The 22768-nt window shown below is 46.8% G+C and overlaps 1 protein-coding gene across 4 annotated transcripts in view; it reads right to left on the reverse strand.

Annotated features, from left to right (window-relative positions):
- LOC135933975 (A-kinase anchor protein 200-like) overlaps window positions 1-22768 on the reverse strand; it is a 34531-nt gene that overhangs the window by 3673 nt on the left and 8090 nt on the right. For 2 of the 4 annotated variants that reach the window (XM_065475461.1, XM_065475458.1), the window contains exons 2-6: window positions 13390-13650; window positions 10416-10652; window positions 1761-1838; window positions 1505-1573; window positions 176-490 (exon numbers count right to left, since the gene is read on the reverse strand). In XM_065475461.1, the coding sequence (XP_065331533.1) occupies window positions 176-490; window positions 1505-1573; window positions 1761-1838; window positions 10416-10652; window positions 13390-13581 (891 nt within the window). In that variant the 5' untranslated portion in view covers window positions 13582-13650. The remainder of the gene's footprint in view (window positions 1-175; window positions 491-1504; window positions 1574-1760; window positions 1839-10415; window positions 10653-13389; window positions 13651-22768) is intronic. The other 2 variants (XM_065475462.1, XM_065475460.1) reach the window with 2 other exon arrangements.

Genomic DNA, 22768 nt, shown 5'->3' on the forward strand with positions numbered 1-22768 from the left:
TTTTTAAGACAAATTAGGCTAATTATTAGGTTATCAGCCATTTATTTAATATTTTATTTGAATTTTTTTCGGTAAATTTTCGTAGTTGCAAGGATGGAGCAAATCAGACACAATTGTTCCTCGAAGGTGCTTATCTTTATTTCAGTTCAGGGCGGCTAGGCTAGTTTTTTCCTACCTCTGGCTCGACAGGAGCGACCTCAGGCGCGGCGGGCTCCTCTTCCTTCACCTCCTCGACTGGTTCGGGCTCCTTGGCGGGCTCAGCGACTGGCTCAGGCGCCTCTTCGACAACGGGGGCGGGCGTCGACTCGACCTCAGCCTCCTTGACTTCCACTACGGGCGCCTCCTCCACTTTCTCTTCCGCCTTTTCGGCGACGGCGGCAACGACGGCGACGGGGGTGGCGGGCTGCACGGTCACGGCTGGCACGGCCAGTTCGTCGGCCGGGGGAGGGGTGGTTGGCAGAGGCGGCGGCACTTCCTCGCTCGACTTCTCCTGCGAAAATTTGGCACAGTCAGCAACTATCTCCTTATTTTCCTCATCCAAAATATTGATTTTTTTTTAATTATTACAAGGGTTGAAATTTTATTAAATGTCTTTCTTTCGTTCTCGAAAGGAGGGAAATTTACAAAGAAACTTTTCTTCTAAACTCTTTAAGCTTTACAGTACATGTCTGATGCTAAAAATACTTGTAATTTTGGTTGGTATGCGGGGTTTCCTAGTTTGCTGAAGTTCCAAGACTTAAATTTCGATTAAAAGGAAGCTAATATTCTATCCCGTTCGCGCGGGAGGTTGTGGAACGACCATGGTTGGGCATGGGTGTTAAGCGTTTTTTTGCGGATCCGGTTTTTGCGTTTTTTTACAGCTAGTTTCTCACGCATTTTTGGTGCTCATGAAAAATTACATTTAAAATGTTTAAAAACCCACGACTCATATGAGTCAACAAAAACCAAAAACCCATTCTCTCTCCACTACACAACCATGAGGTGCAAAAAACCGCCAATTTTTTTAAGTTTAAAAATTTTAGTGATTTTTTTAGCAAGATTAGAATATAAGCAAGCAGAAAATTTGATTCGTGTCACTTGTCACTTCCTATTTAAAACATTTTTTTCGCTTTATTTATTTTTTATTTTTTCCGCCTCACATTAAATTTGCTGGGAACTTAGCCAGACGCGTAGCAAAAAGTTCCTACCCGACGGGCACCAAATCGAATCGCCAAATTCGATCTGCGGACTAAAAGCAAAAACCACTGCACTGCAAGTTAGGGGAACACCCCGGGAGATACCCGCAACCCTGGGAATGACGTCTAAACCGATTAAAAACGATTTTTTAATTAATAGAGAAAAATTCCTTGGTGCATTTTAAAATAAATTAAATTTCCCCTTCTGGCCGTTAAAGCAAATAGAAAATTTCGACCTCCATTTATGGCAATTTAAACTTCTGCCAGCGAAATTCATAAATTAAAATTATTAATTGAATTTTGGTGCGTGAGACGCGGTAGAAACGCACCTCTGTCTTTTCAGCCTCCTTGGTCTCCTCAGGCTTCTTCTCGGCGTCGGCGGGAGCGTCGGCAGCATCCTGCAAAATTTGCGTGTTATTAGCCGTAACGAGATCTGCGCGGTGGTGCGGGTTGCACTCGCTTTCTGGCCGCAAAGACCAATCATGTGACGGGCGAGGGAGCGGCCGTGACAACCGGTGTCGAGTGTCGCAAGCCAAGAGGGTTCTCCTCGCGCGCCCGGTCACAAGACGCGACGCATACACTCACCTGCTTGGGGGCCTCCTCCTTGACGTCCCCGGCGGCGGCGGCGGCGTCGACGGCGGCCGCCGTCTCCTCCTGGGTTGCCTGCAACAACGAGCACATTTTGTCATGCGTCTGCATTCCATTTGCGGACAACAATCGCGGCTCCGATCACTTGTTTTGTATGCTAATTAGCCCACCGATTCGGGATTTCGCGCACGTCATTTTTCGGTGGGCCGACTCGAGGCGAATAAATAAGCGGATAGGTCGAGAAAGTTGCGAGGAAATAAATAAATTATTTGTGAGGCACAGCAATAAATAGGGGTTGGAAAAGTCTGGCCGTTCGCCAAGACGGACGCAACAAGCAAAGCGAGCGTAACAGTCGAACCTGTTGAACAACTTCGTCGGACATAGTGTTTGTCGTCGGTTGGCGGGGCGGACGAGAGAGAGAGAGCAGGCGAGGGATGAGCACCGAAAACCAAACAAGTGCACACTGAACACACACGACGACTAGTCACTGCGGCGGACACAAAGAAAGAAGAGCGAATTGAGTAGGCAAGAGCGGCGAGTGCCTTTTATACGCGCGCACATCCCTCCAAGTCTTGCCGTTTCTAATTAAGCGAAATGGCAGGAGGAAGGGGGGGCGCCCGTTTTATTATTTGTTTCTCCATACATGCATATGCGGCTGGCTCATTTTTTCTTTATTGATACGCAGCACTGTGCGAATCGCGTGTGTGAGAAAGGGAGGCGCGCGGGCGCGTGCGACTTTGTTGACGCGCGGATCAAAATACCTGCGTCGCGCGAGGGGATTTGATTTGTGCCCACGGACAACGCCCCGGTTCATTCACGCACGCTGGGAAAATGCGTCGACGTGTCTTACCAAAAATAAAATGAAATAAAATTGTTAAAAATTAATGAACCTTGACAGACAAAAATGCAACGGACACGCTTGTCACTATGAAATCCGTAAAAAATGGCCCATCTTTTCTTGTAAGATGCTACTAACAAAAATTAATAATATTTGTATTTCCTCTGGACTTAACACGCAATTTTTTTTAAACTGAGTAAGGCATATAATTATATATTGTGTTCATCTTCTGTATTTTTCCTACCCCTCGTGTGGCATTTGATTTTGCCATTCTTTGGGGTTTGTCCGACCCCTACGCTGGCCAATTGAGAGAATTCGGCCTACCAGCAGCATCAACTTCCCGAACAACGGCCCACTCACTTGAAAGCGCGTCATGTGACGTGATTAATTAATCATGGCAGGCGGCGTCAAGGGAACGCGGGCGAAACTTTGTGTCACTTTGTCTTCATTCATAGAGCGCTGACCACGTGCGCCGAATATTATGCTGTAAACGCACACTGACGGCGTGGCTCAGACAGACATAGACAAGAAGCGCGGCCGTTGTGTTGCGCAGCAGTAATTGGGCTGCTGGAAGTGGACCGATTCTTGTACTCGGAATAAAGACTGCCTTTGAACTGCACGCCCATTAACAAAAAACACCAAGCAGCACTAAACTTGCGAAATATCTTTTGCTGCAAAAAGCGTGCTCGGGACTATTAAGCTCAAGTGCCAATTACCACGATGAACGTTCCTGTTAAATTTATCATTAAAACTACTGCGATCTTTTTCCTCGAAAAACAGTTCAATCAAATCACGATCTCATTGTCTTTGTCAGGGTGCAATTTCAGCCGGCATATGTAGCAATGCAATCGATTTCCGCGTGTCTCTCGCACGCGTTTCGCACTCAGAGGAGTTCGCGCATTCCAGGCTGGCAGCGGTGCAACAATTTCGTTGAACGACACCTGACGCACTCACAACCCGATACACTTCTTGCGAGTGTTCATCGCGCGCGCGCGCCTCCTCCGGGGGATACCGTTTCTCCAAATGCCAGGGGCTTGGATTTCGCTTTTATCTTTGACCCTGCTCATCAGCTGTGGTGACGCGGCGACCGATCCGTTTTCAGACGCACAGAAACCCCAGCCGTGCCTAGCGCGAGGGCAGGGTAATTTAAACGCGCGCATCTACTCGATATAAGCGCCGTCACCGCTCTCGTGATTGCAAACTGCGTTGCTTTCGTGAACGATGCACTTCTCGCCGGCAGGCTCCACTGGTAAACCGCATTTCCAAGTCGATTCAGGGGTGTCGTTGTGGTTTTCAACAACTGCGATCGTTTTGAAATTTATTTAAATTGCTCAATCTCATTTTTATTAGATGAAGAGCCAATGCTTCTTAGTTTAAATTTTTTAATATTTTTTAGTAAGATAAGAATATAAGCAAGCAAGAAATTTGATTCGTGTCACTTATCACTTCCTATTTTAAACATTTTTTTCGCTTTATTTATTTTTAATCTTTTCCGCCTCACATTTGGCGGGAACTAAGCCAGACGCGTAGCAAAAAGTTCCCACCCGACGGGCATCAAATCGAATCGCCGAATTCGATCTGTGGACAAAACGCACTGACTGGCTGGCGTGCCAGGCAAAGCTGGGAAAAGTCGCGGTTGGCGCACAACGCCGGCCTGATCGGGTTTCGCGCGCGACAAAGGTCATACGGCTGGAATCAGAGTCGGCCCGCCAAGGAGTCGAGGGCCAAGATGCTGCAGAGGAGGAGGAATTCGCCGGCAGAATGCGAAACCGCGCGTCACTCACTCGTCTCGCCGCAAACGCACCGCTCGTGTCGCGTTGCTTCGCCTCTTTTTTATACCGCATCGATGTTGTTTTGCCACGCAGAGTGTCACTTGCACTCCACTTCCATTACATTGCAGAATTTTGCTTACATTGTAATCTCTCACTCTAATGATTTATTTTATAGATTAATTGCCAGTTATTACAAACCATAAATATAATCAATAGGCATTTCGTTAGAATATTTAATTAACACGAGTGATTTATTAGCGATGGCAACGCGAAGCCTTTGAGGCTGTGGAACAATAACTGTTTCGCCAAAGCTCTGGGGCCCGTCCGGAGATCCCCAGCAGCATGTGTGCGGTATTTGTTTGGGCCAAATCCCGGGGGATTGCGAAGAGTGGCGCCGGCGCAACTTCAAAGCGCCTCTCATGTGAGCCGGGATTTTGCGAGCGTGACGCGATCGCTGCAGCCTGCAGCACGTGACGCACGGTGCGCCAATTTATTATGCAACCTGAGGCACATGACTGATTTGTTTTCGCGCGCGCAGCAAAGACGCAGAGCAGAGTCTCTCATTAAAACGAGGCGATTAGCCGCGATGAAAACAAAAACACCTCTCGTCAGGCTCGGCATAGGTAATTGATGATGCCCGCTGATAGCGAAGAGGACGAGCTCGAACTGCGCGTCTGCAATTGAAGGGTGCTGTGCATTTAATTTGACACGAGCAAGACGCGGAGAGGCTGCAGCTCTCCTGGATTGCCCAACGCCGGACACGAAGAGACGCCGATCTGGCGCCTGGCTCACGAGCGTATGTGCTCAAGTTCCAAAACGTTTCGTAAACTCGAAGACACGGAAACCTGAGATGAGTGTAATTGCAAAAAAAGAAATATATCAAATTATCCGTAGACGAGTTCAAGAACAACAGCAAATCGAATTTCTGCATCACGTATTTTCAAAGGGAAAATAATTTGTATATGAAAGAGAAGTAAGAAAGAACTCTTTTTATTTCAAAACAAGGAGAATACCGTCAGAGGAATACACCGTCGAAGAGGTCTCATCAAGAGATATGCAATGGTGAACCGCAGTGGAATTAAAAGAAAATCGGAAACTTGGTTGTGGTACATTCCCTTACTGAAGCCAACAATGCAAACAATTTTTTATTGCTGTCCAGATTGGTGAGTACACACATTTCTTTAAAGCAGATAATTTTGTTGCTGTCAACTAATTCAGACTTGCTTGAAAAATAAATCAAATTTCAGCCAAGGGTCGACTTTCACGCAGCGTATCAGCTTTGGCTCTTCATTTCATCTTCATCAGTTCGTTGGTCTCGCTCGTGCACAGCGAGGATTAAAAGCAAGGTGTTGGCACGAGAAGATTATTTGCTCGCACGATCTCATTTCTGATACACAACCCGCAGTTTCCGTCCGTTTTTGCCGCTGCGAGCCGAGTAAAAAAACAAAAACAAGACTCGTGCTCCCTGCAGCGAAAAATCGCGCGGCGCGTGAAGATATTTCGCGATCGTGCATATAGCTGCGTCCATCTTGGCCGAGGGATTATGGTGTGCGCGAAGAGAGATACACACGTTCATCCGATTCTCTGCTTACAAGCCGGCGCGGTGTTGTGTTTCGCGCTCTTTTAGCAACTCTATCCTCCTTCTTTTGCTCTCTGGCTGGCTGCGTCGCAATTATTTCCTCGGCAAACACGCGCTCTCCCACTCGCTTCAAACACGCACAATTGGAAATATGTATATTCAATCCCGTGGAAAATATTATGACTTTTAAATGTTTCCCCATTTTGAAACTGAAAATTGAGTGGCACTTCCTTATTCTTCGCCTTGTTCAGAAGAACTCAATTGCTTTTCAAATTCCAAGTACGCGTCTCCTCATTACGTTAGGCTAGAGCTGACATTTCAATTAAAGTCAAGAGCGCCTGCAAGGCAAGCAACCGGCGCGACTCGGCTGCTGCGACAGTTCGTTTTCGCCCGCGACTCGAGATGATGAGGATCACTCGCACGCACACTTGGCAATTCCTCTGCGCGAGACAGCGACAATTTAGCGCCAGACGATTGGATAATTGCGATTGTCTGGCGACATGACTGATTCATTCACGGTCAAGCGAGGGAGATGCGCCCGTTTGGTCAGCTCCTAACTCTTTAAGGTCCAAAAAGAAGTCTCATATACAAGTCCATATTTGGCAAAGTGGACACGTGATTGCGAAACACGTTTGCCGAGACGCCGCTAGATTCCGCTCGAGTAATAAAATTTTGGACGGTACAAGAATGTGCGTAATTACAAGAAGAGGTCGCGGCCGGCCTGGTTTCGAGAAGATAAAGAGAGGCATTTCCGCCCGATGCACCGGACAGAAATTAAAATCGGCCAAGGCGGAGTGCTGACAATCGCGCCTCATTCTCCTCCGCGAACTGCGCGCAATTTTTTTGCACCAACGCCAGATGCCGCTTGGCCCGAATTATTGCCAATGCCGCACCGAATTATGCTCAAGTGAGATTTATGCCTTTAGCACCAATTGCGCGGCAGCAGCGAATCATGAAAAAAAAGTGAAGGCCGATTTCCTCAATGGCCGTGTTATGACAAAGAACAGCGAGCATTAAGCTGTCGTCGCTGTTCAAATGATAAAAAGCAGAGCCATGTAAGTGCGATTTATCGCCTTCTGCAAACAAGTGTCGAGAATTTAAACACAGCTCCGTTGGAAAATTGGGTCAGGTTTTCTTCTATATTGTCTTTTTAAATACAAAACATTTACTCTTCTTGCAAAATATTTTTAAAAGTCTCGAGCTCATGAATAATTCATCTCTGTTAAACATTTTTCAGCAGCTGAGACCAAATCCTCAACCGTGCTCATCCCGATTTGGCCATTCTCGGCTCTCAACGCGGAGCAATTAACCAAGCGCCAAGGTCGGCGGCGGCGGCGCTCTAAGGTGAATCGTCCTCAAATTCCAGCTGCAAATGCTAATTGCGTGCGAGATTCGATGCTGTCTGCCCGTCTGCACGTACGACTACGCACTCACTCAGTCAGTCAGCTCAGAGTCGCGGCTCGGCTCGAGTCAGCATCATACAATGTGAACACCATGTGCACGTTTGCCGCCCGCAGCTGTTCGCCCAGGGTTTCCGTTGACGCCGTCGCTTTATTAAAATAACAACGTCAGCAGCGCAGCCAGCCAACTCGAGCAGATATACATTCACAAAACAAAAAGCAACGCCTTATTACTATTATTACTCGCGGGGTAATCATACGGGCCGCGCCATTGTCGGGCAAACATGCGTGTAATTATCACTCGGGATTTTTTTCTCTCACTATCACGGCTTAAGTGAGTGGAGTGGAGGAATTTCTCGTTTGTAGGAATGATGAGACACGGCTAGGGGCGATTTTTTGTTATTAATTGTAGTAATTAGAGATGCCGCAATCAAACCGAAATATGGAATCCAGAAATGCTACTTTTCCAATACTCCCTTTTGAGAAGTTCAGTTAATTAAAATCTGAGCTTTTCCTCGAACAATCAGAAAGCGAGGCCGAGCAACTCGTCGTCTTCTTTCTCACACCAATTTCTCGGCGGCCTTCCAAACCTTGGACTCGCGTAATTCAGGCACCTTCAGATACAAATTCCCTTTCTCAGGCGTTTCAGGTTACGAAACGCGGATTAGTTAAATATTTCTCTTTTCCCTGCCGGCGGCACCTCACTCAAATATGGAATAATAAATAATCTCCGCGCTCATCCCCCAGGCGCGTCAGGTGACACGGCGGGGGATGATCTAGTGTGACAGGTCGGCCTCCCTTGCTTACCGGTACAAAGAAGGATTTTTCGGGTACGCGGGGAGCAGAGCAGCAGGAATGCGTCTCTGCTCGCCTGTCTAATTCTAATTGGATGCTCCTGAAGCGAATAACACGGAAAGGCATTTAAGCATTCAAGTGGTGCTTTTTCAATTTCGGATCCACTGATTAATCGCTATTTATACACTTATGGCACTTCAAAATGCCACTTCCTGCATATCCACCGTCTGATCAAAAATAGATCCGTGGTGGGTATACGCTCTGTGGCACTTGGAATCTTGAGCACTCGCCTGATGAATTATCACTAATGAAGGAATCCGACAAGAGGGGAAAAGTGCAGCTTCTAAAACAGCTTTTTGATTGAAAATTGTGACGCTTATTTCGTCGTTCAAATTAAAGCCAGCCTCTCCTTAAGCTGCAGATCGTTTCCAAGAGCCAATTTATCCGGCTTTGATCACGCGCGGCATTCGTTGCGTTCGCCGAATTCCACTTGCGCTCTGTTCTTCAAAGAAAAAATCTGGAGTCGGTTCAACCTACCTCAAGGTTGTTCGGATTTATGGTAATGCATCTTGAAAGAGGCAGCAGGTAAAATGCTCGTGTCGCTTGGTCGCGTCCTCTCAAATCATCCCTTGGAGCCCACTCGTGATAAGAAATATATTACGAAGAAGAGACAGCGTCTGATTCTCCGGCTCGTTCAATTTCTATCTGCGTCGCCAGCAATAAAGGCTTGCGTCGTAAAAGCTGCACAGACAGTCCGTCGGATAACCGTGGGCGCGCAATAACATTAATCGGGGAAGCCCGGTGAGTTCGCAAACATTGTTTCCCCCTCATTTGGCAAAATCCGTTTCCGGAAGAGTTCACACGTAATTGGATCGAAAAAGAGAGAAAAAAGGTCTGCCCAACATGAAATCCGATATACCAATAGGACAACATTTTTATTTTCCGAGACAAGGCACTTAAGAAGCGTGCATTACTCCAAAAAGAGTAGAGGGACGGTTTTTCTCCACTCCTTCTCAAAAAGGCTGGTTTCATCAAGAAAGAGCTCTTATGTAATGCAACGGAGCGTCATTTGGCTGCGACCCGTCCTTCCTTTCGTGTTTTCATTCAGCGGAAAGGTTCAAAGCGTGTTCGCTCGCCAACCGCAGCCGCAACAGCGGCAAACATTTAGGGTTACCACACGTTTATTATAAATCCATTAGCCAATTTAATAATATCTTGAAATAATTTTGAATATTCTAGTTTCGTTGAAAATTAAATGGATATATATCAACACATTAACGGGGCTCGAAATATGAATTTACTCCACCCATCCTTCCGAAAAACATCCGTTGCATAAATATTCGGCCTCTGAAGCGGTTTCTATTTGACGAAGATTTATGCATTGGTGAATAAAAATCAACAGAAAAGAGCAACGATCCGGGGGGAAAACCGCAGAGGAAAAAAAACGGTTGTCCGGGTGTCGTGGCATCCCTGGCGGGCGTGCAAAAGTGGCAGTCGCTCTCTCGCTCGCGTCGGGATGCAAACGGGTGCGCGCGCGAATGTGGAGTAGCGAGGGTTGCATACGCGCGCGCGGCTGGTCGGCCCTACTAGCCCACTCGGCGGCGGGTGCGAGAGAGTGCATCTCGCCGTCTGGCTGGCAGCGGGCGTGGGGAGCGCCGAGGGTGGCTTTTCGTGCACCCGCCCGATCAATAGAGTCAGACAGAAAAGGGGGCCTCGGCCGGGAGGCGGTTGCCATGGCGACCCGCAACGCCGCACACATCCACCCCTGCACGCCTCGTGCGCTCGCCGGCCGGCCGGCGTGCTTTTCCGCGTGTTCTGAATTATTCGCAGGTGCATTTACACGTCCTTGCAATAAATAATGTAAAGCGAAGTGCGTGGTTTGCGCCTCCTCCGCAGAAAAAAGTAAACAGCAGATTAATTTTCGTTTCAGCGTGCTTTGATTACTGTTTAAAATTACTTTAAGTAGTTATGCTGTTTTACAAAAAATGTGGTCCCACGGCTGGAAATTGTTGCATAATTAAACAAGCAATTTAATTTCGCTCCCCTCGCCACTTCCGATCGGATCATTTCAAATCCTTTCCAGTCTATTTGCCGCCGCGCAGCACGACTTCTTCATTTAACAATTCCCAACTCGCTGTCGAGGTGGGTGGGGGTGAATTTCATTAAGCGCTGATCCGAACAAATGTCCTTTTCTTTCGCGAACGCAATAAAGTGGTCGGAGCTTTCTTTCGCCGTCAGCGAGCGCAGAATGGGAATTTTTCAACTCACCTCCTTCTCTTTCTTGGCGACGGCCTTTTTGTCCTTGCGCGAGAAGCTGATGGAGCGGAAGCTGAACTTCTTCTTCTTCTTCTTAGGCTTATCGGGGCTGGACGAGGAGGCCTCTTCCTCCTTGGTGCCGTTCTGCTTCTCCACTGGAACGGCCTCTCCACCCTCGGCCGGGGCGACGACGTCCTCCTCGGCCTTGGCCACTGGAGCCACACCCTTCTCTACATCGCCATTCTCTTTCTGCAAAACAAATACAAAAAATGGAACATTAAAACACTTGATCAGCGTTTAAAAAGGCCGTTAGTATTATGACAACTTCGGTTCGTTCATCAACTGCTGCCGAGAGAATTTTACATGAGCGACACTTGAAATGAGTGCTCTAGAGAGATAAAAAAATTAATGTATCCCCTGACAGAATCGAGTTTAATCTGTGCTAACTTCACGGGTCATAAAGCAGTTGAGCTACAATAAAAGTGTTAAAACGATGAGTCATCAGGCTGGGCGGGCTGCCACCCCTTTTTGCCCGCCCGCCACAAAGGCGGCCGAAAACAAAGGGTTGCAAAGGTGTCGTCGAAAACGAGTGAATATTTCGTCTGCTCTCTGGGGGTTGCATTATTTCTCTTTGCCTGCGCGATAATCGCCGGCGGGCGGGCGACAATGAGTGCGCAAATAAAACCCGTCAGATGCTCTTGTCACCTCGTGCAGCATAATAATATCGATCTGATTGCAACACATTGGCCAACTAACTGACAGCGACCCTTGCGTGTGAACCGACCGCTTCATCAAAACTGCAGAGGCGGAAATGAAATGAGAAAAAGTGAGTCAGACTTGTTGGGAGAGCAGCAATTTCCCTACTCGCAATTTGGCTTTAATTTTGAAACAGGCCAGACATAAATAGACGCGGGCCATAAAAAGTCAAAAGTAACTTTAGGGCTTATAAAAAGTGTGCGCGTGTGAAGGGAACGGAGCAAAATTTCATCACAATCCCTCCTCGCGACGAACCGAGTCAGTTTGGCTGTTTTAAATTGTGTTTTTTTTGTGTGTGTATGAAAATAATTGTTTTTATAATTCGAGATAAAAAGCATGAAATAAAGCGACTTTATCTTTAGCGGCTTTGAAGAGCAGCCGGCTGCTGTCAGGCCGAATCTGAGGGTGTTTCTCGCGTCGGCAGAGCTAGCAATAAAGGTGATTTACGAAATTTCGCCAGGCCACCCGAGTGTGGGCACTGCCATTACGCTCACAAAGGGCGAGTGCGAGGCTCGAGCGCAGAACAAACAGAGAGCAGAGGCGGCCGCGGTAGTTGCAAATTGTTTTGTGCGGAGATATGCAAATTTCCTCGCTCCGGTGCACCCTCGACGCCAACAAACTCGCACTGCTGCACCAACCAGCTTGATAAATATTTGCCAGGACTCTCAATTGCGATTCTAGAGAGATAAAAAGTCGGATAATTAACAGCCTGGCGCAACTTTCGGGCAATTTGACTCTCAACAAGCGGCGCCAAATTGAATAAAAGCCGGTTCGTGTCGCGTAATCTAATTTTTCATTCGGCCAGATTGCTCGGCGGGCGAGCGGGCGGGCGGGCGGCAGAGTCGACGTGTCACTGAAAATTAAGCCACCGCCGCTGCCTGGCTGGCCGGCCGGCCGGCAAACGCAATTACTCGCGGCCGGAGCGGCCAACCAGCCGCCGGCACGTTTCAGATAAAAAGCAAAACACGGAGAGTGCTGCTATCACCCGGCCCCGGCACTTCTGTACCGTGAATTTCAATCAAGTCATTTGCTCGTCGCCGACAATGACAAGCCACGTGTGCAAATGCCCGCTGAGCAGACATCTCGTCAACTTATTCACTCCGAAATCGAGCGGGCCTCGTTGTTCCTGCTGCAAAGCTCATAGGAGCATGTTGTCATTGACGCGGCGTCAATTTCAATCGGGCCCGTGACTCGACGTTCGCTCCGGGTCCAATCAATCATGCGCACCGCGCGCGATTGCCGCAATTCGGATTCAATATTTTTTTTATTGTTTCACGCGGCAGCTAAACGATTTTGCTTGTTCGCTTTCCGGGGCGGTGATCTCATTATTCTCCAGTCGCATTTCCCACAGCGGTTTCGCGGATTGTCTGTCGCCCGCGATTACCATTGCCCATTGCGAGTGGTGACTAATAAAGAACCGGACAAAAAACCTGTCCCGTGCAGGCTAAAAATATCAAAAATACGCATGAGCATATACACAAGCCGACCGGTTCTCGTCGAGCGTGCAAGTGGAGGTGCGTGGTGGGAAAAGTTTTCTCATTTCGCGAGGCATGATCAAACCCATTCGCCGTACGAGCCAAGCGCCGAGACCAAAGTTCGGCGATAACGACTTCCAGTTTGGTTATTTAAAGGGCATAGAAGGAGAAAAGGCTGCGAGTAATTTACAAATTGCTGATGACGTAGAGTTGAAACAAAGTTTGATGCAAAAATAGCAAATTTCGATCCAACCATTTTTTTTCATTTTTAGATGTTAACAAAAGGAAAATAAATAATGATGGAGTGTGATATTTATCCAAATAATTTTACTATCAAAATAAGTAAGGTAATGAAGGGGATAACATATCAATTAAATTGATCAATCATTGGTTTCTATTGCAATTTCGGACTGCTGGTCATCATACAAGTGGATAAATCCATTATTAAAATATTTCAAGTTGACTTAATATTTTTACTAAAAGAAAACGCACACATGTTGCAAAAATAAATTTTAGCTGCTGAAAGAAAATTTATTTTGACGCAGCTGTTTAGGATTTCAACCATGACGTCAGAACAATGGCATTCTATCACCGCAGCAACTGTTATATACTTAGAGCTCAATTAAATTATGTATCCCGTCGGTATCAACATTAAACGATTAAAATGGCATGATTTCCTGCGAGCCTCAATTTTTGATCGCACGTGCTCGGCGAGAAAAGCAAGCGCAGAACGAGAGGACAAAATATATACTGACCGGTTCCTCGGCGTGTCCGTTGTGGGGCGTGGTGCCGTTCGGCGCTTTGTTCTCGTCGTTGTCGATGATCTTCTCGACCTTTCCGACCAGCTCGGTGCCATCGTCGGCCACCTTGCCGTTCTCGACGGCCACCTCACCCTTCTTTGGCGTGGCTGTGATGTCCACGGACCGTTTGCTCTGTCCCATACCCATGGTTGATGCTGCTGCTACTCGTTCACACGAATCTCAAGTAGGAATCTCTGTCTGGCGACCACGCTCGCTCTGCAACACAACAAAAAGAAAATTGGTTAATCGACCAACAATAAGATGAGCGGATGCGTCAACAAGGCGGGTGGAAAGAGCCCATGTAAGACGATCGTCGCAACTGACGAGAGACTTTATACATATTTCTATCGCGGCAGTTCGATTTCGAATCTATGCAACCTGTGCAGCACATGTGTGCAGAAATAGCCTAACCGCTTTATTGATCTGTAGCCTGATCAGTAAAAAAAATATTAAATACACCTGTTACCAAAGTTTTTCAAAGAATAGAAAGACGTCCGACTTTAGTGCAACTACTTAAAAAAAATTAATGACCAAGAAGAAGATAAATAGAACAAACTTTTCCTCGTTGTTGGTCAAATGTTAGATTTATTCATTTCCGGGATGAATAAATAATCTTGGATATAAATAAAACCGACATAAAACCAACTAGATGAGTCACTTTAATTTTATCCTCAGTATCATTCTTGAGTTAAAATACGTCATTAGAATTAATATATAAAAGTACCAAAATTAAAAAAAATTGCTGACCCACAAAGCAAGCTGATTATCAAAGGTCGAAAAATAAACCAGCACTGTTGTGCCCCGACACAATTTATCGCATTTTATCGTATGTCGTATGCTTCCCCCATTTCATTCCGCGTTGAGCTCGCTCGCCAAGACTTTTATTTGAAAAAGCAGGTGTTTTTTTCTAGTTGCAACACGCCTGGGTCGGATTACAGCGGAGGAAAATGCGCTCATAGCCGAGGGACAAAAATATTGAGCAGGCGTTAGTACTAAGGAAATTCACGATAGGCGCGTTGGATAATGTCGGCGAGACGGCGATCATTATAGATAGTTGTCTAGTCAAGTGGCAAGATGGCGCGGTCGATTGCAAAGGCAATAATAATAGTTCTTTGTTTCTTCGATTGTACATAGAAGAAGTGCAGAAATATTGGTCGAGGGCGTCGCCGCCGCTGTTTGCTTTTCGCCCCGAATGCATCAGAAAAAACAATCCTTTTTCCGCCGCTGTCGGCACGTCTTTGTGTTTTTATTGAGAGTGCAGGCACACCCTGCAGCGCGCGCTCTAGCCCGCCGACCGGAAATTTGTCAAGATTTTGTGTGCAATTCATTTGTTCGCCGAAGAACAATAAAATAATTACCGGCGCGGACAATTGTGCGTAATTGCGACGCGGAGAAGAGAGGGGGAGCCGGCCGGTGACGGAGAGTGCATTTATTTGAGTGTTGTTTACAGTTAGGCTGCGAGAAGCGAAGCGCGGGAAGACCGATTTGGAGCAACTCCTATGCACATTTCTTCCCATTCGTGGAATGCATTCAAACAAGAGTTTCGTGCAAAAATATTAATATTGATAAAAATTATGTATATTCTGTTTCCAGAATGCTTTTAAGACAATGGGATCAGAACTCATTTACATTTTAACCTCGTTCTTATCGTGAAATGACGTTTTGATCCTTTGCAGGTGCCCGTTTCATTTTGTGTGATTTAATTTTATCTCTATTTGGCATTAATAATTTAATTAGAAATTCGATTGCTGAATATAAAAAATATTTGTGAAAAAGAATCGCTTTCCTCGCCTTTAGCGTCTTTTGAAAAAAACTTTCGCCGAAACGAAAAGCTGCAGCGAAATGGAAGCCATAAATCGCGGCTGCAATTTCCGCCTGCCGCGCTCGTTAAAATGCAAATTTCGAGCGCCGCACGCCGTTTTTCCTTTTTAACGCACGCACATTTTCGCCAGCACAAACGGGGAAAAGTAGTCTGCGATTGGCATTCGTGAGTCCGTTCGGGTGCGATACGCATCGCCTCACGTTGGCTGAACGCGCTGGAATGTCCAGCCACCGACCTTTTGACACTTGTCGCGCCGACACCGATATCATCGATCAAAACCATTTGAGGAATGCCTAACTGTTCCCATTTTATTGGCATTCTCGCGACACCCGATTAAAATTATTGCTCGCGGAGGGGACTTTCAATGACCCTAGGCAAATGAGACCGTTTCTAAAGATCCAACTCGAGCCAAAGTCATTCAAGTTGTAATTGTTTGTTATAGTTCGAAGAAAATTCCACATTCATGTCGCTCGAGCTATAATTCATATTTTTTCATTTCTAATAAAAAATTAAAATGATCTTTACGTCTCATACCAGCAGATCTCGATCCCCAACACATTTGACCGCTTCTCATTTTCACTTTCCAGCTGATTCAGCGTAAACCTCACAAATTATTATTTTCGGGTGCCGACGTAATTGAGCCCGAGGAGTGGCAGACGACGGATCGTCGTTAAAATCGACGCGCTTTTTGTGCTTGGAAAGCAGCAGTGACCTTCTAAAACTGAAATCGAGCCGAGTCTTTCGAAAGTAGCAACCGCAGCATTTGATATTCCACAGTCAAGAAGGCCCAAAAAAACTTGCTGCTCACCATTTCGATTTTTCCACACCATCAGCTCGGTGGACAAAGTGGCGCCAATTCCCATTGAATGGCTAAATAATATTGCCTTGATCAAATATTTCTCACCGCAAATTTATTCAAACTCGCGTGGCAGTAAAACAAGTTTTTTTTACTTTGTTTTCTGCGCTTAAACGCTTCAATATGTCAAGTGAACGCGATTGAAGAATAATAATTATTGTGTTCTTGGCAGACGGACATTTCTCGACTTGGCATTCTTGGCGCGCATCAGTTGCGAAAACGGCCCGTGGCGCTCGTCGGCCCGTCCGTCCATTCGCCTAATGAAATCTTCATTTCTTTTTTTTCAGGAGGCCTAAGGAGTTACACAGTTGTCGGCTTGATGCTGCTCTGCCAGCCGCGAGCACCACGTGACGTGTTTGTTTATTTGCTCATTTTTAAAGGGCTATCCATCCGACTAACGAATAGAGCAAGCAGCCGAATTCCGACGCCCATTGAGAAATCAACCTGTGCCTTGTCGAGAGGGAAAGCAAGTGCACACACATGGAATCAAATAATCTTTCAGCAATATTTGGTAAAAAAAAATATTTCCCATGATGAGTAAGTTGTCTGTGCTTCAGCTGAAATTCGAGCTTTTTCAAGTTTGCAATAATTTAGGCGTTAGAAAACCTGTTTGAGTGCACGTTCAATGACTTTTCACCGACTTTCCGGCTGATTAGCCCTCGTTCTTTTTACAGTGGGGCGACGGCCCTGGGTTTGGCCTACTGGAGGCTGATTTTCCAGCGGTTGGCTCGTCCGCCGCTTCTTGTGTTTCACGTGTGTCGTTTTCTAGTACACCGGGGCGGGTGCATCGCATGTTGCCCGGCTGCATTCTTACTTTTTACGACGGACACACGTTGCTGCGGCTTATTACCGGCTGCCGGTGCCGCCATGTTTATTATGAAAGTGGCGCCGCGCCCAACCGACCGGTGAAAAATCGGGCCCAGCAAAACAAACCTGCCTACTTTCCAACGCAAACCACAAAATTTCGTGCAGAGAGAGAAATGGAGAAAATCAAATACAAAATAGCTCCCGTCGAGGAATTTGTTGGGAAGAGGGAGAAAGAAAGGGCAAACAAACGCGGTGCACATGTCACGTTTCGGTGGCTGGCTGGCTGCTGGGCTACGCTCCTTTGTTTCATCAGCAGCGGCGGAGGAGGAATGGAGCAGGCAAATCGGCTCTCCAAAGATTTATTGCCGCTCAGTAAACAAATCAATCGCGGGCTTGTGTTACAAAACGGGCGTCCAACTTGTCAGCATTTTGAACAGGAGGAAGTCGTGATACGTAAGTCCCGGCTCCGACTCTGAAAACGAACAAACCATGGGAGGTTCGACTCGAAATGTCAGAAAACATAATTACAAATAATAGTCGACGGCGCGGGGAACGCGAAAGTAACCGTAAAAGAGAGGCTAGATGAGCTTTAATTGTCCAACTCTCGCTCGCTGCAGGACCTGCTTCTGTTTAACAATTTACGGCGATGCGTTTTGACGTTGATTCCTGTTTTCAAAACAAAAGTGTCGCGCGCAGCTCGTATTCATGATTTCGAGTGCGAGTGCACGAGCGAGTCGAGTAATGGGACCATAAAAGTGTGATTAATTCTTGGAAATCGAAGCTGCGTCGAGCGTGACAGGAAGCTGAAAAAGTTCATGCAGCGGCTTTTCCAGTTCAAAATTCGTTTCGATGCTAACGGCTCTCGGAGCGAGCGGCCGAGCTGAAAGCAAAAACACAAATTGTAATCTGCTAGCTACTTGGCGGTGCCGGCGACCAGCCAGTTAAAGAACAACTCGTTCGCTCTCATTATGACATCAATCACTCGGCAAATCAGCCATAAATTATTCCGATCCCCTCTCCATCGGCGAATAAACGTTTGGTTAACTCTGTTGCTGGTCACGACAGAAGAGCGAGACTTGAATACTAGCTGAAGGGCTTAACAGCTCATTTGGCACACTAATTAATTTTTACGATGATTCCCATTTTCAACGCATACACACTTAAATTCTAAAACATTTTAAATATTTATTATTTCCAAACGGTTTTTTCAAGCGTCTGTTGATCGCCTTTCCGCGTGTCCGTGTTTATTTACATATTCGTAAACGAGTGACCAGTGAAGGAGAAATGGAGCCGCGTGGGGCTTCGGAGAGGGCATCGGCGCTGTGAAAAGTGCAAGCTGAGAGTGACACCTCCTTCATCTCATCTCGTTCTCGCGCCTGTTCGCCACACTGGCTGCGTGTGTTCAGTGCGGTTGATACCAATCTCTGCAGCAGACGGCAACGAAGCTCGCGTCTCTGCTTATCATCATCTAAATTGAGCCTCCCTGGGCAGCGCGATCGCACCTCGCAGGCTAAAAGCGGCCACTCTCCAAACAAACACCACTTTCAGCGGTTGCAACCAACGTCCCATTTGTTGACCGAGGCGTTCGGAAAAATAAATAACGAGAAAAACGAGGAAAATAAAACGTTATCTTTGTTTGCCTGCGGCATCGGCGGTGACAGATTCAAAATTCCTCTTTTCTAATGATAAAATATATCTGTGCCAGACTTGAGTTGATAAGCATCTCTGGTAATCTTTTAATTTCCACGGGTGACGCCCAAAGCTAGAGATATGAACGCCCGCAAGCCACTGTTGTCATTGTATGAATATCTGCAAGCTGCACATGCACTCGAAAACCCGTTTTGCGTCGCTTTGAAGAGCGAAAATGACGTTTCCGCCAAGGTCGCAAGAAGTGCTTTCCTTTTGTCGTCCAACTCGCAGCACATTTTACAGTCTAATTGCCTTTTTGTTTAGTTTGTTGTTGCACACGTTGTGTGTAGTTAGTTGCCAGGTGAAACGACAAAGAAGCTCCCTCGCTCAGAGCAGAGAGGACCGGCGCGGAAAATGTCGGCGTTAACCAGAGCGTAAAGACATCGGCAGTTTTATTTACTGGCCCATGCTTTAATTCACTTCAACAAAACAAGTAATTTTTATCTATAACTGGCGAATTGACAAACGTATTTTAATTTTTCCCTTTAGTGCTGTTTGAATCTACAAAACAATTAAAAAAAACTCCAATAAGAGAATAAATCCATAATTTAGAATGCTTGAAAGAGCTGTTGAACGTCTCTCGCGTAGACCGTTGGCTGCGGCGGCGAAAGAGCGAAAAATGCTGTTTGCATGAGTCACTGTTGGCTGCTGCTGCTGCTGTGGTACAAAGGGCCCCGTGGTCGGTCGGCCGATTCTTGCTGCCCAGCAGGCCGGCCGGCATAATCATCATCAGTTGAGAGCGGGGGCATTAATCTCGCGTGCACCGAGCCGCCAACGAGGGCAGCAGCCAGGACGGCAAAACAAATTTCACGCGCGCGAAAAAACCGGCGTGCAGATTGAAAACTCCGTCATGTGTTGCGAGCGAGCGAGCGAGCTAGCGAAGGAAAGAACCAAGAAAGTGACGCTTGTTTATTTATTTTCACGCCGTCGATTCTGCACACATCGCTAGCGGCGCTCAAGCGAGCCCAATTGGTTTAATTTGCACGTTAATGGCGCTTTTTCGCCGAATGCGCGTCTCCAGTTTAATCGAGGATGTCGAGAAATCGGATTTTTAGTTTATTCAAAGTTACGTGGAAATCTCAAGCACACCCATTTAATTTTTCTACGTTAATGCAAGCGCATGTCATTGTTTCAATTGCGGCTGCTGGCTAAGTTGACAACCTCGTGACTTTGAGATTTGGAAAAGATACAAAGCGGACCTTGAGTGCGAAAATTCCCACGTGCAGTTGCATGAACGTCGCGGCGAATGGCAGTTGGTTGGTTCGTTCGTTGCTGGGCTCGCTAACTACCCTGGGCTCTTTTCTCCTTCTCCGCCAGAGTGCCCTGGCTGGCTACAAGGTCGAAATCGCGCGCGTCGATGGGAGAGGTAAGAGGCAGGCAAGCTAGAAAACGCGCTGCTCGCTGTGATCAACGCGCGGCCACGGCCGAAATCGTTGGTCGGCGCTGGGACCCGGCAGCCCGCTTCTCTTGTCGCAAAGCACAGCACAGGCAGGTGCTCCGCTCCTTTTCACTTTGCACGCGCTGCCGGGAATTTCGGAAAGAAGCAGAATCAAATGATTTTAGTTCGAGCGGAGATTCAGCCTTGGTCTATCTCCGTTTCCCCGATGTTTAGCACGAATCCCGACTGTTAACCGCGTGAGCTCGCTATTACCATTATTGTTTTATGGGGCTGCGCTCTAGGCACGAGAATTTCCTCACGTGTGCGTGAATTATCTGCCGTTTGTTTTCATCCGCTGTCTATGAAATGCGCAGCAGGCCAGCAGAGGATAGGAAATATCTGCGGCGAGTACTTTTCAACGATTTACAGCATAAATACAAAAACAAGAAACGACATTGGAAGAACTATTTATTTTTGTTTGTAGAGGCTGGCAGTGTTGGCCGATAATTGAAGGGAAGCTGATAAAAGAATTTCCGTTTTAATATAAAGAGCGACGAATTATTTTTTCCGTGTTCAGTCGCTTAAGACTTAAGAGACCAGGTTTATTTACATTTTTATCGAGTGCCTCCTTGTGATCCTTTGATGATGCTCACGCCAATCAAGTGGTACTTTTCCACCACCCGAGCTGGCTGATTCCTCGTTTGTTTGCCGAGATAAGAAGCAACTTATGTATGTGTGTGAGTGAGTGAGAGAGAGAATTGGAATCGAACGGTAGCGGGAGGGAAGACACGAGCAAGCAAGCAACAATCGCGTTCGTTGTTCCTATATGGAGGACGCGGGGCAAATTGTGCATTAAGAGTCACGCCGACCGATATATCACGGCAAAATATAAACACACTCACACACAATGCACCTATCAAAGCACAATAAAAACTAAACAAAACACGTAACCGTCGCGTTCTCGGAAACAAACTGGGTTTCGCGCGAAGCACGGAGCTTTCAGTAAAAAATTGAGAAAATAAGTTCCTCCTTGAAGCGGCCTTGGGTGCCGAGCTGCGAGCTGGTCAGCGCGCGACTTGTTTTTAATGCTGGACATTTGCACACAAAACGGGCACCCGTGAGATAAATCAAGATTTTCGCCGGCCCTCTCAGCATGTTGAGACGCAAATTTATAGCGCCTGGCTGGAGGCTCGGCGTAAAGTAAACTCGCCTTGTTTAAAGCACTCTCTGCGGCTCCACTCGCTCGCTCGCGGAATAATTGCAAAAACAACAGCTTCCTGTTCCCTTCCGCCTGGCCGGCCGGCTCGTCGTGTGCTATTCCTCCCTCCCCCGCCCGACTCGACGCCGGTGCGTTCGTGATTATCCACCATCAAAGGGGTAATTATTAAAGGTCCGCCCGCGCGCGCAGCCTTCTAACCCAGAGAAGCCGCAGAGAGAATTGGCCAGCCGGCGCGAATTTCCACCGAGGGTTTATTATTTTCAGAGGAAGGATGTGCGCTCTATTGCGCGCCGCGTCCAAAGTGCTGCCTGCGCGATGACTCTCTGGAAATGTTTGGAGGAGTCTCGAACCCAAATCAAACAGTGGAGGGTGTGCGTCGAGATGGGAGATACTCCCTGACCTTTAATCCGCCAGAATCACACACAATGGACCACCTCAACGAGCCTTCGTTTCCGATTTGTGTTTCTCAACAGACAAAAGGGCTAGCGTGCATAACAATGTTTGTAATCCGACTCCGTTCTGGCTCGCTGTGCCGTGAGAAACTTGGTCTTTTGAAGCCAACTTTGTAATGACTCCATTAAGAGAATATGCTATTGCGTCAATATGATACCGAGATCTTTTAGCAAAGATGTTCTTTAGCCAAGTTCCGGCTGCTATCCGTTCTATTACAGTTCAAGTCAGTTGGTACACGCCCAAACAAAATCACTTTCTGAAAGCAAGCTGCACACGTGAATTTTTCCAGCTGCACAAAATGATTATACAACTGGCATCCGATAAATTCCCATTAAGCCACGGAATAAACGAGAAAAATTCCCAGAGTACTTACTAATATATGAGTAAAAGTCAACACTAGAGTAATTCAAAGCAGAACTCACCTGAAACAAATCAAGAAAAGCTTTATGAGTTAAGTTTGTAAAGATTAATGGCAAAAATTAGCAATGACGTAATGCAGCAAATATAAAGCAGCTATAATTAAGAGCAAGATGTTGACGCACTTGCAGCTCATGAGCTCCGCTTCGTGATATTAAATTTGAGATAATTTTCCAATTATCTCAGTGCTGTTAATTAGGTCATCGAACGATACGCGAGAATTTCTTAGAGCGGATTATGCAGCGCGCGGGGCGGAGAAGTTTGTTTTTCATCTCGCGCTGTTCGCATAGCAGAGAGTTAACTTGCGGCTCATGTAAATCCAGACGATCGGTGAAAATAATAGCAGTTGCTGAAATTCAGTGCGGAGAATAAAGCCGCAAAGAGCGCGATGGCGGCAGCGGCGGCGGCAGTGGCCACGGGATAAAAAGCGAACCTGGCAAACAGGGTTTGAATCCCGTCAAGGGCATTCGAGTTCACTCTCCTCTCCTCTCTTTACTCACTCACTCGCGAGCCACATCACACACACACACATACACAAAAGCTTCTGCTGCCTCGAGTTTTATTTTTTATCGGCAGGCAGGCGGGCAAGCAGGCAAAAAACGGCTCACGGGGATAAAATGTGAGAAAATCGAGTGCAACGCTGACTAATAATCACACACTGGCGGTTATTTAGTTTGTTACAAGAATCTCGTG

The sequence above is a fragment of the Cloeon dipterum genome, chromosome 1 (genome assembly GCF_949628265.1).
Source record: "Cloeon dipterum chromosome 1, ieCloDipt1.1, whole genome shotgun sequence".
NCBI lineage: Eukaryota > Metazoa > Arthropoda > Insecta > Ephemeroptera > Baetidae > Cloeon > Cloeon dipterum.